The sequence below is a fragment of the Myxocyprinus asiaticus genome, chromosome 47 (assembly GCF_019703515.2).
Source record: "Myxocyprinus asiaticus isolate MX2 ecotype Aquarium Trade chromosome 47, UBuf_Myxa_2, whole genome shotgun sequence".
In the NCBI taxonomy this organism is placed as follows: domain Eukaryota; kingdom Metazoa; phylum Chordata; class Actinopteri; order Cypriniformes; family Catostomidae; genus Myxocyprinus; species Myxocyprinus asiaticus.
The window spans coordinates 5,131,699-5,149,560 of NC_059390.1; the positions used below are offsets into that span (position 1 = coordinate 5,131,699).

Sequence of the window (17,862 nt, forward strand, 5' to 3'; positions counted from 1 at the left end):
AACGTAAGCAGTAAGTTTACACGACTTGTGCATCTGCACGTGGGGAGAAAATAAATCATGTGTCATGTAGCCTATGTCATGCATGCATGCATATACAGTATCTATAATTATTCTTTCCGGGACTTGTTTCACTGTGTACAAAATTTACTTTTGAGGGGGTGGTGGGTTGTGGTTTATTAAACGATTGGCTAAAATATCATACATGTGCCATTACTGGACAGGAAGGAGAGAATTTGAGCATTTTTAGCAAAGTGAACCGAGCGAAATGCACGAGGAGGAGGGACTGACATTGCGTTTGTGTGGTCATGTAGTTAAGAGGAGTGAATAATGCAGTCTGATCAACTTCATTTATGTGTGAGAAAGAAAGACTCATGCAGTCTCCGTGATCTAAAATGAAAGCTTTATTATTGCAAGTCAAGATAAAGCTGATGAGTTAGTTATTTTAATGCCAAAAGTAACAATATCACTACCTTCCTCGCGCAGAGTCAAAACTTCATGCATCCGTCACTTTGTGGAGGTGATATTAATAGATCGGAACGGGAAAATCCCAAAATGGAACTTTTGTGCTTGGAAAAAGACACAAACATGAGAGCTCAGAGGGATCCCAACATATTCTGCGATGAAAGAGTCTTGCAAAGTCTTTTAACAGCGGAGGACAGATATGTTCCGCAGGGACCCTATTTTGATTGTGTCCAGAAGGATATTCTGCCTTTTATGAGGCGGATGGTGGCAACGTGGATGTTGGAGGTTTGTATTTCAAGTTTTATATCTAAAAAAACGTTTGGTTAAACTGTTTTAGGACTACAAACGTATGTCTTAAAGTATCATGTAATGTAGGTTATGTTTGACTTGTAGGCATATATTCGTCTTATTAAAAATGCAGTCTAACGTAAAGACCTTTGTTTACACAAATGGATGCATAGCTTGTATATGCTATTTGTCTGACAATGCGCAAAGTTTACTCTTATTATGTCAAGAAAAGTTTAACCAAGAAATCGCCAGGAAATGCAATGCTGAAACCTCACCATTTCGTGACCATTCAAGTTTTACATGCTAATTTAATAGCAAACACGTTTGGATTTTTCTAAAACACATTATTCATTTGAAAGACGAGAGTCTGTGCTTTATTTACATGTGCAAATTGTGTAGTTTTATGCCGTTATGTAATTTTCGCGAATTTTTGAACAGTTTGCTGCCTGCAGTTGTTTAGTGGTACGAGTGTGCTTGATGAGAATCCTCGATTATTTTAATGTTGCCTATTACGGTTCATCGAAACTTTATAATAATAATTGTCGGAAATGGTATAATTATGGCAGGTGATCTATATGGTTGATATTATATGTTGTCACTGGCCTCCAAAGAGGTCGATCATAGCTATATGTTTTACGTGACGAATCACCCAAGCAGTCATGTGTGGGCGTCATTGAGTTTCACAACTCAGCACACTCAGCTTGAAATGAATGAAGATATCTTTACCACAGGAAAGTTCCTCTTTCTCATGAGAGAAGTTAGAAATAACATATAGTCAAGTAAGAGCATAGCTATAGCTTAGCAAAAGAACATAGTATACAGTAAAAGAGCACAGTTAAAGGCATATTTCACCCCAAAATGAAATTTCTCTCATCATTTATTCACCTTCATGCCATCCAAGATGTGTTTGACTCTCTTAATTTACTGCAGAACACAAACAAAGATTTTTAGAAGAATATCTCAGCTCTGTAGGTCCATACAATGCAAGTGAATGGTGGCCAGAACTTTGAATATCCAAAAATCACAAAGTCAGCATAAAAGTAATCCATAAGTCTTCAGTAGTTATATGATAGGTGTGGGTGAGAAACAGAGCAATATTTAAGTCCTTTTTTTTATTTATTTATTTTTTTACTATGAATCTCCACCTTTGACAGCCCCGACCAATAGGTGGCGATGTGCATGAAGAATGTGAATCGCCAAAAAAAAAAAAAAAAAAAAAAAAAGAAGAAAATGGATGTAAAATTGCAAGTGTAGATTTATAGTAAAAAACTTGGTCTGTTTCTCTGTAACTTGATTATTTCTTTGTGAGTTAATTGTGTTTATGCCTCTATAGGTTTGTGAAGAGGAGAAATGTGAAGAGGATGTTTTTCCCTTGGCTATGAACTACCTGGACAGATTTTTAGCTTCAGTTCCCACACGAAAATGTTATTTGCAGCTCTTAGGGGCTGTGTGTCTCTTCCTGGCCTCAAAATTAAAAGCATGCCAGCCGCTGTCTACCAGGAAGCTCTGCATGTACACAGACAACTCCATTACATCTCAGCAATTGCTGGTAAGAACTCATGGGCATGCTGATTTCAAGAAGCCTTGGGCTGCAATTTTATGCAATCTCCAGATTATATATTTCCCCTCATTGTGAGCTGCTGAGTAATCAAATATTTTTTTATTGGAAAAGATTACAGTGACATCGTTAAATTATATTTTTTGTTAAAGGATGACTTGAAATGAATAGAGGCATTTCAAAAAGTTCCTTTTGCCCCCTAATGGTTGTTTTTGATGCTGAAACATTCTTCTGTGCTTAGTTGAGATGAGATGTTCTTCTGATTTTGGCCTCTGTGGCTGGAGTGAGAGGACATGCCCTGTTTTCTCTGATCAGCGTGAGAACGGTTTTGAAGATGTGTTTTAAACCAGACTAAAGGATCCCATAGATGGGCAAGAATTCTGTAATTTCACATCAGACAGTCTCTTCTAATCCTAAATGAGATGGTAAAACACAGTTTTAACTACTTTCAGAGGACTTTAGAAAACATGTATAGATGATTTTTTTGCATCTAGGAAGAAGTGGAGGTGTCTTTAGGAGTCTTGCCCTTTGTGCTTATTTAATGTCACTTTGTCAGGGACTGTCCCTTCCTGATAAAGTTTTCAGTAACTTTCAGGAATATTTCACCCTATGTTCACTTACCAACATACACAATAAGGGTGTAGAGTTTCTTACTTTGGTTTGTTTTTTCCCCTTGTGTCTCTGTTCGTGTGAGCTTCTCAGAAAAGCAGCTACAGGGGTTGAAACAAAGCAAGCCGGGCACGTGCGGGGAAGGAAGTTGAGCGTGTGCAAGGAATGCAGCATCTGGTTGGTGGAGATCAAAGACAAGGGGCGGAGCTCTGCATGATATCTTGATTGATTGCAGCTATGATGTCATGTCACTTGGACAAGAAATATCCATATATAAAGAGTAGTCTGACACATTTTGACTCTAAATCTTTTTAATGACCTCAGAATTTCTCTGAAGTTGGGGAATGTTTTGAGAGATGCAAATACAGTGTCAGTAAAGCCTGAGGATTAATTTCTCAAGTTTGTGCGTAAGGGCAGTTTGTGTCTCTCGATTATATTTGTTTCAGTTTTGAATAAGTATGGCATGTAATGCTTGTATATTGCTTCTATTAGAGGTCAACTGGTTATGGATTTTGCAGATATACTGATAACACAAGTGGTGGAAAACCCAATAACTGATAAACTGGCCAATTGTTTTTATGTGTTAAAAATGTCATTTTCTTTATTGTGATGGGCAGGGAAACAAGGGTGAAAAATAAGTAAAAACCCAGATGAAGTTTATTGTGCAACTAAAATCTCGAAAACCCAGAAAAAAATTTTTTTTGGTGCATAACGTGAGACTTTTAACTACAGTATAAACAAAATCTAAATGCAACATGGACTCTTATTTTGAAATGAATGATTTTCCCAGCTGCTCATACAAACAAATAAGGGAAACAAAATATGCACTCTTATAATCATCTACAAGGTAATAGTCTTATACATCTTAGTAAAATGTAAGATTATAAGGTTTTATTATTTTTGACCAGATGTGAAGTTGGTGACGTGATGTATGCGCTGAGAGGGCACGTTTCCATTTACTCACAATTGTCTTTTTATTACTTTGCTTCAATTTAGAACACTTGATTATCTAATCAAAATAACACATTTGGGGCTATCGACAAATGGTCATTGATATTTTGCTGATAACTGTTCCAAAAGCAGCTATTGGTGCTGGTTTTTTCGGCAAAAATGATTAATCAGTTGACCTCGAGCTTCTACCACACAATATTGCAATTGTATAGTTTAGACACTAGGGGGCAAAAATGAAACTACTGCTAGGAATTTGCTCCATTGTAAAGTCAAATACATTTTCAATGACAAACCATTTTTGTTAATAACATGTATTAACTATAGTTTAAAACAAAGTTTACTAGTTTACTGTGGTGGTACAATGGTATCAGATGTTAAGGCTATGTTACTTTGATACACAATGGTACTGAATATCTACCATAGTCATGTACCGTGGTATTATCATGGTACACCAAGGCATTTCAAAGAATACCTTGGTGTAAAAAAACGTGGTAATACCATGGCACATTGTAATATTTTTTTGTTAGTGTAAACCTTTGCAAACACTAGCCCATGCAGATATGAATCTGCACCCTTAGAACTTTGCAGAAAGCTCCATAGATTTCCGCAGAATTGGAATGGCTATCTTTCACAAAGGCCCCTACGTGATTGTTTATTAAATGTGTTTGCTAATTTCATTATGATTTCAGCTATCAGTACTCTCAGCTCTGTTTAATGCATTTTATAATTTTTTTAATCCACTCCGCAGAATCCCAAAGATTTTCCCCCAAGGTTACAGAAAATGTGAAACCAATTTGCTCATTTTGTGTTGGCCTGTCCATAACTGAAAAAAAGACCAAATCTATCTGCTTCCCATGTAATCAGAGCCAAAAAGGTGGTTTGTGAGGTATGCAGTTGCTGTAGTTTGTATGTGACACTCATGTGAACTCATATTCATGTCTCTTTTTCTGTTTTCCCCTCTCTTCCTCTCTCTCTATCCCCTATATGGACTTCAATCTCTCTCTGTTGGAGTGGGAGTTGGTGGTGCTAAGTAAATTGAAATGGAACATGGCTGCCATCACCCCTCTTGACTTTATCGAACACATCCTGCACAAACTTCCCTTTCCCGAGGACAGACTAAAGCTGATCCGCAAACATGCGAAAACATTCATCGCCCTCTGTGCAACAGGTAGGTATGGAAGAAATCAAAGTCGTACACACACTAAACAACCCTACACATTTAGCCCAAAGGCCTTCGGTTTTGATGCGAACACTTAGCGTCTGCGTACAGTCGAACGCTAGCCTTTCAAAATATACTTCATTTGACTGGGCGCTCATACACAGGCACTGCACTCTGTGACTGCCATGAGATACTGGAGTAGTTCTCTTCAGGAGCTCAGACCCTAAAAGAGTCTCTATAGTCTTTATATTCCTTCAGACTTGAGTTATACAAATGCAGGTATCTCCTGACCTCCTCACCCCGCGCATGCTCTTGACTTGCACATCCATTGTTGTTGTTTTTACCTTTGTCTCCTGAAGGTTACATCTTCTTCAAGTGCTTCATCCTGACAGCAAAGGCTCAGTTGTCTGTGTTGTCATCTTGTGGACCCACAAATTAGTGCAAATACTTCCAGGTGCATGCACATTCTGCACGTTCAGAGTATGCACGGTTAGAAAACTCTGGGCACACGCGTTCAGTGCTCGAGCACTCTACTGATGACGAAATTTGCGTCACATGTCCTGTATGTAGACGCCTAGCATTTGCGTCTGACCGAAGCATACATTGGGCTTTGCAGTGACATAGTACATGACGCACATATTTAAACGAAACGGACTCAAAAGTTTATAAAATTTACAAAACAGACATTTCAGTTTGAACTGATCTAAATCAGTGGTTATTCAACCATTTTGACTCCAGTGCCCCCATCATCCAAGATAATATTAGAAGGCACTCTGAAAATAGTAGGCCAAGATATTTCCTCTTGTACTTTTTTTTTATTTTTAGCATTTTTATGTTTATTTTAGCAAGTTAGATTATTATATTATAGCTTATTAACTTATTTTAAATAATATTATATATAATATTGATCTAAATAACTATGTTCACGGTGTCAGCTTTCAAAATTTTCCTCCTAAAAATGTATTCTCTTTGGTTATATAGTGCGGTTGCCACTCATACAGAACCGTATTTAGCACTTCAGCAGGAATGACAACTGTATTCTGCTGCTGTACGAAAGTAGCTGTTGTGATGCCTTATTTTCTGTGTCTATTTAAAAGTTTTGCATATTTAACTGGGTGTGTTTCTGTGGCCCTGCATCTGTTCAAGAGACTGAGGCCTGAACACAAGCCAACCAAACAAAATGGTGGAGCTTTTTTGAGAAGATGATGAATTTTTTTGTCCTTGCTGTGGCAGTTACTCACAGTGTGTTTGTTCAAGGCTGACTGTTGCATCCTCTGCATCTGTAAACACACTAACACCAGCAAAGTACATGAAATGAAGCTCTTCCAGCACAAAATAGTGGAGGTTTCCTCCCTGTCTGAAAAGCAAGAGCTCATTCTCAGGATTTCAAGGCAGAGGAAGAGGGGAGTAGCTCCTGGAACCTCAAAGCCCTCAGAGAGATGAAGGGAGGGAGGAAGGAGGAGTGGGAGGAGGAGGAAGGCTCTCCTCGCTTTCTATTCGCAGCTGCAGGAGGATTTAAGGGAGGTAGTGATGTTAAAACAGCTCTCCTGTCTGAAACTAGAGTGTGTGAACATCAGGTTGAGGTCTGTGCATAATTTAAAACAGATGTTAGAGGCAATGAGACCTCCTCACTCAGACAGCGTAGATTGTGCAATCTGAATCGTTTCCAGGGAAGTTATTTCAAGGTCTTTCACAGGTGAGTAATGCAAGTCACTGAGGTTTTGGGATGTGTGTGTGTTTGTTTTACTCCTCAGATCAGAGCTTCACCATGTTACCTCCCTCCATGATCGCCACAGGAAGTGTGGGGGCAGCAGTATATGGTCTTCAGCCCGACCAGAGCGACCAAAGTCTATGGAAGGACAGTCTGATGGAGCTGCTGGCGAAAATCACCCACACTGAAGTGGTAAGTGTCAATGGTCCAACACATCTACATACTGTAACAAAACAAGAACAAATTTCCTGTAATTCTAGCTTTAGACAATGAATTCACATTCTAGATGTTTTATTTACTACCCAGCGTCCAAAATTAACTTTATGCCACACCTGCCAAATGTGGCTGAATTGAGAAAATGTACCAGCTATATACTGTATATTTCTTACCAGTCATAAAACTGTATTTTGCATAAATGTGTGTTCAAAATACATTATTGTTTCTATGACAACAAAATTATTCAGCTGTTCTTTCTAGAGATCGACCGATATTGATTTTTTACAACTGATATCGATACAGATTATTTCTGTTTATATGTCTGATATCTGATATGCAGAGCTGATATTTAATAATTGTTGTATGAATGCTTTTTTGCACAATGACATCTAAAAAAAATCATTAGACTACAACAATAAAAACATAAAAGCATTAGCCTATGAATATTTTAATAATATGAATAATATTAAGTACAGAGTACCTAAACTTTCTTTTTTTCCCTATTAACACTCCATGAGGTGACACATAAAAACAAACACATGAGGAACAAAATCGTGTTGTTTCCTAGCCTATGTGTCATTTCTTATATGATGCTGTGAGTGATGCATTAACCTGTGCTTTTTGCCACAAATATGCAAGAAAAAAAATTAAAAGGCAGAGAATAAAAAATGATATTTTTACCAATATTTTACCGATATTTAAATTTTTCTTTACAGAACTCACCAGATGACTACATTTTGGTGGATATTCGATAAAAAAAAAACAATAACCGATTAGACAGAAAAGTGCAAATATTGGTTAAAATCATCAGTAAAACAATGTAAATAAAAATATGAAAATGATCATATTACCAATGACACAAATACACGAAGACACATCGCGATTCTTCATTTTTTGGTTTATGTGTCATCACATGTGGTTTTGGAGAAGCAAAATAAACTTTAGGTACACAAAATAAACTACTGATTATAACATTTCCACACTTATGGTAAATGTAAATCACAAAAAGATGTTTTCTTCAGTAGACAATTTGAATGTCTTTGATTTGAATCATGCATGCCACGTACATCAACAAGGGTCAGACTATAATTCGTACAGTTTGATTAAAACCATGTAATATTGCTTTTCCTTGCTGTTCCTTTTCGGCCAACTGGCAAGGAACCCTGTTTGATCTTCTCGCCAAAGTCAATTTTTGCTTGCATTTGTCGCTTGGCGAGTGTTCAGTTATTTTTATTTGTTTAATCAGACTGACAGGGTTAATCATATAGTGGGACAACAAGTTCCATAATTTGTCACTGCAAATCAGAATGCTTTTTTCCACTTTTTGCATGTTGAAGCTATTTGCATGTTGCCTGTGACACAATTGGCGGACATGAAAGAATGGCAGAAATGGCGTTCATATGCATGTGCAGGATGTCCATACATGACTGTATGGAAATGGAGAGAGATGTGTCATTTAATGAATGAGTGAGAGTGTGTGTATTCACTGCAGCTACGGCGGTGTGTTTTTTCAGAGCTGCATTCTTGCGGCGAGACACAGGCCTCTTGACCACATCTGTGGATTAAAGTTCACTACTACACAGAAACACACTCGCACTCTTACAAAAACTACTCGTATTGCCTTCAGGCTGTTTTGAAAGTCTCACAGTAAAACTTTTTGAATAAAATCCAGAGAGTTAACGCCCCATTTAAAAGCTTACACACACACATACACACTCACACATAACGTTAAACCCATTCTTTGTCTAAATGTAATGTGTTAATTTTTTTCCATCTTATGTCTTGGAAAAAACCACCACATGTCTCTGTTAGCAACCATTCCTTCCTGTGCCTGTAGTTGTCAGGACAACAAGGCCTGTTGTGGCTGTCTCAAAAGGCTCAGGGAGAGAACAGCCTGTCAGGTTTCAATTATCCTGAGAGAGTTTAAACGCAGGCTTTGATACTAGATCATTCTGTCAGACCTCCCACATCACTGCAGAAAGCGAAAGACACAAGCTGTTAATGTCTTATTGTTTGATTTGATAGTATAGTACATAGTTTTGTGTAGCCAGATTTTTGACTATCGGCATAAAGTCTGGTCTAGTTTGCAGCTTATTCTGGCCAATAACCACCTACTTAGACATAAATGGTCTGTCTGACTGACATGCAGCCATTTGCAGTTTGTTCCATTTTTTTGCCCATTATGCTGCCCCTCTATAGTGAAGCCACTATTCTTTTGAATCTACAGTGCGAAACACCAACCAGTGTAGTCCAATTCCTGAACTAATGACTCTAATGAGCTGTTTCTTTTGAATCTACAGCATGAAACACAGCACAACCAGTGTAGTCTGATTTTTGAATGAATGACTCTAATTAGCCAGTTCTTTTGAATCTACAGCGCAAAACTTTTAGCGGGATCTATTGAATCTACAACATGATACACATACTGTAGTGTCACTTGTGTAGTCCGATTCCCAAATAAATGCCTATTATGAGCTGGTTCTTTTGCATTTACTGTACAGCGTGAAACATACAGCCAGACAGTGTAGTCTGATTACCGATGAAATCACTCTGATGAGCTGGTTGTTTTGAATCTTCAGCGCAAAACTTTAATCGGGACCAGGGTATTCTGATTCCCGAACTAATGACTCTAATAAGCTGATTCTTTTGAATCTACAGCGTGAAACACATACTGAAGTGTCACCAGTGTAGTCCAATTCCCAAGCAAATGACTCTTATGAGCAGGTTCTTTTGAATTTACTGTACAGCATGAAACACACAGACAGTGTAGTCTGATTCCCAAACAAATTACTATGAGCAGATTCTTTTGAATCTACAGCGTGAAACACACAACGCGAACAGTGTAGTCTGATTCCTGAATGAATTACTCTTATGAACCAGTTCTTTTGAATCTACAGCGCAAAACACAGCCAGCCAGTGTAATCTGATTCCCGAACTAATGATTCCAACGATCTGGTTCTTTTTTTTTTTTTTAAAGTGAATATGACTTCTGCCATATCCAGCTCGTTATGAACCAAGAACTGTTCAAAATCTTATTTCTCATTTCCAAATATTTCTTCCACAAAATTAAGACTCATTAAAAGAACCTGAATTGTTTAAAGGAATTGGATGTAATTGTCAAAAGACTTTGCCTGTATGGAAGCCAATGTTATTTGGTCTGTCTCTTTGTTGTAGGACTGTCTGAAGTCATGTCAGGAGCAGATTGAGCAGTTGCTGGCCAATAGTCTCAAAGAGAGTCAACATCAACAAACACAGGAGCGTGGCGCCACCAAAAAAGGGACACAATCTCAGAATCTGTCCTGCACCCCTACAGATGTCCGTGATGTCAACCTATGATGTCACTTCCTGTTCATATCATCACACCTCCTTAACCTGCAAATGACATATGACTATTATCTTATTATTGGATCTAAGATTTATTTCAAAGCCACATTAGATGATTGAGACATGTCATAGTTACAGTATATATGCAGAAAATTCAAACACAAGCTTGATGTTTTATAAAGGAGCAAAACAGCTGCTGCTTCTGCCTCAAATCTTCAGGTGGTGACATTTTACATACTTGAATTTTAATTGAAAAGGCCACAAATCATAATTAAATAATACAGTATATTATATATCACTCAACAAAGAGCATACACGGGTGTTGGCTTTTGCATACAACTTTATCACATATTATTAGGATTAGATATGAATTATTAAAATAATTATTTTAGAGGACAGAAAGCATTCATCCAGGATCAGTTTGCTTATCATATAATATATATATATATATATATATATATATACAACTTAGCAGCAGATGATCATAAATTAAAACCTTATATACAGATTAATGTAATTGCATGCAATAAGCATATGTAATTCTTTAATATGCTTGTCATATTAAACAGTTTTGGTCTGTGCACACTGACCATAATAATTTCAGTAGCACACAGGTGATTTCAGATGGACACTAAGTATGTAGTGAAGGTGGAGTAAAGGTGTGGTAGGCAAGGAAGAAAAGAGGTGGATTTAAGGATTTCAGGTGGAATTGGAAAGATGACGCACGTGATTGTAAGATAGACTGATGCGGAGGACAGACAGACTGATGAACAAAGTTCTGGAACATTGAAATCATTTATAGTTTATTAAGAATGTGCTTTACAAATTTGGTTGCTGTTTACTCATATTTTGCTCCTATTATGTGTAAACAGCATCACATGTGGGATGGTGACAATGCTGGAGGGATTTACAGCAGTTTAATAGTATGGAAGTTTGAAATCTTTCCTAGCAAAAACAATACAAATGTACTTTCAGCACTCACCTCCCGCTGGTTGTCCGTGGAAAAGCAAGACGTTTTTTTTATTTTATTTTTTTACATTTTTTAATGGTTTTTCTTTTAAGTTATTTTTGTTTTGGGGCTGGTTTCCCATATTAGGAGTGTTTGCGGGTTATAGTTATAAATTTAGACCAATAAATTTAGACCAGAAACTGATCTAACAGTCAGCTGACATAGACATGGTGAAGTCTGACATTATAAGATTAGTTGTTCTTTTTTTTTTTTTTTAGTTGTGTCGAATTCATGTCAGGATAGATGGGACCTCATCAAATTTATATCACTTTATTTTATTATTTTATTTGATCAGAATATAAATTATCTACTTGAACTTTTCTCATACATTATGCCAATTTCTTTCTCAGTCTTTAGTTCATTCTTGCACTTTCTTTGGAAATCGATTTCTTAAGTCAGTTCGACTTTTATTATAGACCTAAAAATTACTCTGAGGCGTTTGACATGTTTACTTAAAGTATAAAATGTGTTGTTATGTGACACCAGTGTGCCAGTCAAACACAACTGAACTACATTTTTGGGGTTCAAGTTTGAATGTGAGTGTTTTGTTCATTTTAGGGTAAAATGTTCATGTATTTTCACACATTTACCTTTGCAATCAGTTTGTGTGCTACCATACCAATATGTTAAATGTGTGTTTTTCAGTTCTTTTATTTCTTGGTAAACTTATTCTTGTGTTCCAGTGCTGCTAAAAAAAAAAAAAAAAAAAAAAAAAAGAAATTATACCTTCCTTTACATTTCTGTGTTGCTGCTATATCAGATATGTTGTGTTTTGTTTCTGCTGGAGATGGTGTGAGCATGTCTGTTTTCTGTTTGCTTTACACTGTCATTTATTATCAGACAGCCTTTAACAAAGCGAACATACAGTATATAATGTGTCTTGGCGGTTACTTGCAGATATTTGCATGAACAGTCTTGCCTCCATTTATGTTAAAGGACTTCTCTTTCTAGCTGTTGTATTAATGTATGTTATGAAATGTCTTCTTTGTTTTCAGACAATGCACCTGCCCACTGTCATGATACCTCACAGTACTTCAGTCAGGAATAACATGGTAGAGCAGTAGGATTTAAAAAATGGGGGTTGGGGAATCCTCTAACAATTTTTTTTTTTTTAATTATGTTTTTTTATTTTTTTATTTTATTTTACAAGTTTAGCCTCCAGGTTTATTTTTTCATTGGCTTGTCAGATTCACTCACCGAAGGCTAAAATGTTACTGCTTACTCTGTGTTATCAGGTGTTAGATAGACTGGGATTACACATAATTTCTATAAAAAATATTATGTCTATTTATGTTTTTATGTCTATTAATGCTGAGGCAGCCATATGTCCATAGTGCCTTGAGAGGTTATTTTCCAGAGCCAAAATCCAAAGTCAGCCACGATTTTCACATTTTAACTGAAAGTTTGAACACATTTTGGCATATTACAAATTCAATTCAATAAATCTCAATTTCATTACAATAAAATTGCGTGTATTTTATTAAAAAAATTTTTTTTATTGAAATCTGCCATCTCTCTCTGAACAGTATTTCAATAAAAAAAATGCAGCTATTATTTGGGGCAAATTCAGCAGTGTAAACTTAAATACTCGCGAACAATGGTCGTGTCTAGAAGGGATCCCTCTTTCTTCAATCTCGCGAGATTCTACAGATTACACGATGAGCGCTAGTAAGAGATTATTTTAAACGGTCTATTTTGATAAACAGTCATTCTTGATGATCAATTCAAGCTCTAAAATAAATATTTCACATAATAAATTTGATAACTTCATCCCTGTGTGTACTACTGTCGGTCATACGATATTGTAAATCAGTGAAGTACGTCAATCAGTAGTAGGAGTCTGATTGGGTGGTCTAGTGGTAACTATTTCGCCCCTTGCGTAAGAGGTTTAGGGATTTAATCCGCCCAAAGGTAATTTTATTTTATTACTATTAATTTTTTAAATGAACAAAGATTGCATCCGCACCTCAGTGGATGTATATCTTGCGCGGAAACACATTTGTTTGCATTTTTCTATGGGATTCGACTGGAAAAGAGCGCAAACTGCAGAACTCGCAGCAACGAGGAGCACTCGCCGCCCATTCTCGATTCTTCAAGTACATTACTGCGGCACATATGTTGCTATCTTCTTAATACTGTATAATTAACGCTTATGTTGTTTAAAATTAAAAGCAGACATAATTAGACTATACATAACAGACTGCGCATGTGCGAGAATTCGACGAAAGAGGGATCCCTTCTAGACACGACCGTGAAAAATCTGATACTAACAGGAAACGTACGTCATCATTTATTTCTGACCGTAGAGAAATAGCTGTGCACATTGTGGAACTTCACACCGTCCTGTGGTGATTTATGTGAATTACACTCATGTATGACACTTAACGTAATTTTACAGAGATTGTTGTGGCGAATTTCCTTTAGTATTAGAGGTACACATTTTAATACGTATATTCAAGCGATTATACTTTGTATTGTAATAATATCTACAAGACAAAAACAAAAAAACATTCTGAGATTTGAATGTGGCTCAACTGAGGATTCGGCATTTTTGAGCCCTCAAGCGCCCTAGAGGAAGATAACATTGTGTCTCATAAGAAATTGCTATTATTAAATCCAAAGATGCTAGCATATATCCTACTAAAAACACAGAAAAGGTGCAAAATTCTGTTCAAAAACAGGAAACAGATGGCAACATTTGTCGACTAATGTTTACGTTTCATTAACTTGTCAAACGAACTTAACTATATGGCGCCCTCCTGTGGTGATATGTGTACATTACAGTTGCCGTAGTGTAATTCATACGAATCACCACAGGAGGGCGGCAAAACGCATTTACGTCGAGTGACGTCGTTTATCCGCAAGACGACGTTGACTCATGAACCGGTTTCACATATTCTCCTGCTACAAACTGTATTATGCTGACCTTTGCTCTAACAGTCGTTCGACAGTAAGTGAGTGTACGGTTATTCTGTCCGATTGTTTTGTGTTCTGCATGCACAAGAATGTTGATATTTCGTTTCTTAGTTTGAGATGTTATTTAATTTAACATGAGTGTAAGGGGCAGAAGACATGCACACATTATTTGAGCATCAAGTTTGCTCACACACACACACACACACACATACACACACACACACACATATATATATATATATATACATGTGTGTGTGAGTCATGGCATGTCAACTGTCCTTATAAAGTTATTATGTGCTCTTTTTCCTAGTGGTGAAACACAATACAACAGAGATAAGTTACTTCAAGGTAAGTTAATACAAAGTGCATAGCTAGATTTTACCTTTAAGGTCAGCTGTTCACCTTGGAAGGGTATTGTTGTGTGTAGGTCAGGGCATTGACACACCACTATCGGACACAGGACATCTGCAGGCAGCAGCAGCTGGCCGTTATCTCAGAGATCTGCATTTCACTAATGTCTTCGCCAGTAACCTGCAGAGAGCCGTTCAGGTGTGTGTGACTGTTTCTCTGTCAGATTTTTTCTTTTTGAAGTTTTGGGTGAATTATTCCTTTAAAACGCCCCCCCCCTCTCCCTATTAAGACGGCCGAAATAATTTTAAGAAACAACCTTCATTCTTCTGCGACTGAGATGGTGTTGGATCCTTTACTCAGAGAGAGGGTGAGTGTCCACCAAACATCCATTTGTGTCTCGTGAGTCGTTACTAACTTTGTCCTGGGTGCAGAATAATTTGTCAATGTAACCCTAGTTCAGTTTGTATGTGTGTGATGTATTGTGCAGGGGTTTGGGGTGGCAGAGGGGAGACCAAAAGAAGATCTGAAGAACATGGCTAATGCAGCGGGACAGGCCTGCCGAGACTACACCCCGCCTGGTGGAGAGACGCTGGAACAGGTACACCTTGTGTTCGTCCTACATGAAATAATGTGTGAAATGTTTTAAAATCTACTATTGCTCAAACTGAAACAAAAAGCAGAAGTATGTTTCTGTATGTGTGTATTCAGGTGACGACACGCTTCAAGAAGTTCCTTAAATCCTTGTATCAGCGCATGCTAGATGATCACTGCTCATCCGACCCGTGTTCTGCGTCCAGTCCCGGACCATCAGAACCAAAATCGCCTATTATTGCAGGACTAGCCAATGATGGAGTCCACGGCGTACCCGTCCACGCTCTGATCGTCAGTCATGGGGCATTTATTCGTATTTCTGTGCGCCACCTAGTGGAGGACCTGCAGTGCTCTGTACCCGCAGGCCTGAAAATGAGCCAGGTGATCTCTCGGTGCCCAAACACGGGCATCTGCAGGTTCATCATCACCCTCAGCAGAGAAAAGAGCAGCCCACGGGCCATACACATCCAGTGCATCTTTATCAACAGAAAAGACCACCTGAATGAAAAACTTTGATTAACACAGTGTTAAGAGGTTTATCAGAAGTAATTATCTAGTATTCAGAGACTCCTTGATTTGATCTAGTGGGACAACAACATGGCCAGTGTTTGTATTGGTAAGGCCTTGCCATGTGGAGTAAAGCACGTTTATGTCTGTGTGATTTTTTTTTTTAAAACATTTTTTTTAATGTGCAAGTTATTTAAGTGCAGTGATAGTTTATATGACAGCATGAAACTCTTCATTTTGTCAACTTTCTGAATGTGAACAATCTTAAGTTCTCAAGATGTCTATTTAATGTACTCTGGAGTCATATAAGCACTTTATACTCAAAGTACTGTTGTTGTAGTCTTTGAAACACTAAAGTATTCACACATGCTCATGTATCTGTAATAAAGAGAATGAGTGAAATGTAAAGAAAAATGTTCAGTGTGTTTAATAGCTTTTTTTTTTTTTTTTGCATGCACAATGTTTTATTTTGTTGTTTATTTCAGTTAAGTTAATGTGTTAAATGCTTCATGAGAAGTGGATGGAGGTTTTCTCAAACAGAAATGATGTTGTATGTAGTACTCAGTAGTTATAGTGGGACAATGATTCGGTTGACTTTAAAATTGATGTAAATTAAATCTACCACAGTCTATTCCACATTTTCCCATCTAAGGGCAGTTTGAGATTGCTTTTGTATTCATTGTTATTTTCTATTTTTGTCTATTGTTTATGAGGTTGGCGCAAAACAGATTTTTCATCTGCAATATGTACAGTGGCCCCAAAAATCTGGGCAAGCCATTCTTAAAACGATAAAAATATCATTGCATGTGATACAAAATATCAAATGAACATGTATGTATGTATGTATGTATATACAAACACTTCAAGAAAAACATGCTTTAAAATTGGGTTATAAAACAAAATAGCCTACTGATCTAAATGAAGATAAAAAGTATTTGCAAACTTTCTGGTTGTCGAGCATGAGTGGAACTTAAGAGTTGGTATAATAATAACTTCCACCTGTTGCTCATTTATTAAAAAACAAAAAAGAAGAAGCAAAAATGACAGTTAAAGTAAACTAGAAGTGAATATGGTCAGTCTGTAAACATTAAATACAAACAGTTTCAAAAGTATTTTTTTTTTAGTGTGAAAAAAATCACTCATAACCTTTTCTGTGTAAAGTTATATCCAAATTAAAACTGCGTTTTCATGACGACTTAACAGCAGTAAACACTGTAATATGGTAAACACCGTAACACCAGTAAATCCCTGATTTTATGACACTTGAATCATGTTAACATGTATGTTTACGTCTTGTAGCTACTTTATAAACAGTGCATTTTAACGTTATGGACTGGCCCTATTCACTTCCATTGTAAGTTCTTTACTGTAACCGCAATTTTTGCTTATTTTCATTTTTTGTGATAATCAACATTATGCCAAAAATGCTGTCAATTAAGCTTGACATGTTTTGAATCTGGAACAATCCTAATGGTTAATAGTTGTTTTACCCAGTAGATGTCGCTGTGCTTCTGACCTCTGGACCGTCGACGGGCCAACCTGGTGATGGAGAGAACAACACGACACGTCTTCGCCCGCTGCCGGCCGCCCACTCTGACAGGAAACAATAACCAACATTGGTCCCTTATTTTATCCCTGCCGACCGGCAATGGAAACTCAGTGATCTTCTCAGGGTTGTCATTTTCCTGTCGGTAAGTGGGCGGCAGTTTGGTTGGGTTTGTCACGCAGGGGACCTGGACGGGTAAATGTTCTGACGTTCAGCAATCCAAGCAGACGATGGACTAGTCTGTGGCCACACATTCTTCAACTCCTACTGATGCTCTTAAAATATCTGTACAGACAAATCACGTACATGTTCTAGCATACATGCATACTGAATTTGTCCAAACTGCCAGTATGTTTATGACTCCTTAATGCAATGCAGCTTCAGGTATGACTGTGCATGTTATTGTACAAGATATGTATACATGTGCATGACTGGTGTGCATCCCTGCTATAATTGCTTCTATAGTCACTGCTAAATATGCAGTACAAAATAAAACCAGCTGTATAGACACCCAAACAAAGTCACGTGCTCAAAATATTTTGTTCAGCTTCAGTCCCACTACAAAACCAAACCTAAAATATACACAAAATAAGAACTTTTCACGTGATGTTTAATTCAGAAAACTCTTGCATGCGTTGTAAAGCATTGTTGTAAGACACATATT

General features: G+C 37.2%; 2 protein-coding genes across 6 annotated transcripts; both read left to right on the plus strand.

Annotated features, from left to right (window-relative positions):
• The first annotated feature begins 237 nt into the window (after nucleotides 1–237).
• Nucleotides 238–12,007, plus strand: ccnd2b (cyclin D2, b). Of its 3 annotated transcripts, none has more exons than XM_051691044.1 (5): nucleotides 238–747; nucleotides 2,084–2,297; nucleotides 4,875–5,036; nucleotides 6,782–6,930; nucleotides 10,129–12,007. In XM_051691044.1, exons 1-5 carry the CDS (start codon nucleotides 496–498, stop codon nucleotides 10,288–10,290), a joined length of 939 nt encoding a protein of 312 aa, XP_051547004.1. In that variant the 5' UTR covers nucleotides 238–495; the 3' UTR covers nucleotides 10,291–12,007. The 3 variants fall into 3 exon arrangements, with proteins under 3 accessions (XP_051547004.1, XP_051547006.1, XP_051547005.1); XM_051691045.1 differs by lacking the exon at nucleotides 238–747 and adding an exon at nucleotides 2,550–2,733 and having other exon boundaries at nucleotides 2,169–2,299; nucleotides 3,011–5,036; XM_051691046.1 differs by lacking the exon at nucleotides 238–747 and having other exon boundaries at nucleotides 2,161–2,299; nucleotides 3,011–5,036.
• A 149-nt stretch (nucleotides 12,008–12,156) lies between these two features.
• Nucleotides 12,157–16,572, plus strand: tigarb (TP53 induced glycolysis regulatory phosphatase b). 3 transcript variants are annotated; one of them, XM_051691048.1, is made up of 6 exons: nucleotides 12,157–14,237; nucleotides 14,514–14,551; nucleotides 14,631–14,752; nucleotides 14,844–14,921; nucleotides 15,042–15,152; nucleotides 15,263–16,570. In XM_051691048.1, the coding sequence occupies exons 1-6, from the start codon at nucleotides 14,206–14,208 to the stop codon at nucleotides 15,659–15,661; spliced, it is 780 nt and encodes a 259-aa protein (XP_051547008.1). In that variant the 5' UTR covers nucleotides 12,157–14,205; the 3' UTR covers nucleotides 15,662–16,570. The 3 variants fall into 3 exon arrangements, with proteins under 3 accessions (XP_051547008.1, XP_051547007.1, XP_051547009.1); XM_051691047.1 differs by lacking the exon at nucleotides 12,157–14,237 and having other exon boundaries at nucleotides 14,257–14,551; nucleotides 15,263–16,571; XM_051691049.1 differs by lacking the exons at nucleotides 12,157–14,237; nucleotides 14,844–14,921 and having other exon boundaries at nucleotides 14,257–14,551; nucleotides 15,263–16,572.
• Nucleotides 16,573–17,862: the final 1,290 nt, after the last annotated feature.

Bases quoted from the DNA above. Each gene is read 5' to 3' on its own strand.
- ccnd2b (XM_051691044.1), top strand. From the start codon at position 496: ATGCATCCGTCACTTTGTGGAGGTGATATTAATAGATCGGAACGGGAA. The intron at 748-2,083 runs GTTTGTATTTCA...ATGCCTCTATAG, and splicing joins TGGCAACGTGGATGTTGGAG to GTTTGTGAAGAGGAGAAATG. The intron at 2,298-4,874 runs TGGTAAGAACTC...ATCTCTCTCTGT, and splicing joins CATTACATCTCAGCAATTGC to TGGAGTGGGAGTTGGTGGTG.
- tigarb (XM_051691047.1), top strand. From the start codon at position 14,470: ATGTCAACTGTCCTTATAAAGTTATTATGTGCTCTTTTTCCTAGTGGT. The intron at 14,753-14,843 runs GTGTGTGTGACT...CTCCCTATTAAG, and splicing joins ACCTGCAGAGAGCCGTTCAG to ACGGCCGAAATAATTTTAAG. The intron at 15,153-15,262 runs GTACACCTTGTG...GTGTGTATTCAG, and splicing joins GTGGAGAGACGCTGGAACAG to GTGACGACACGCTTCAAGAA.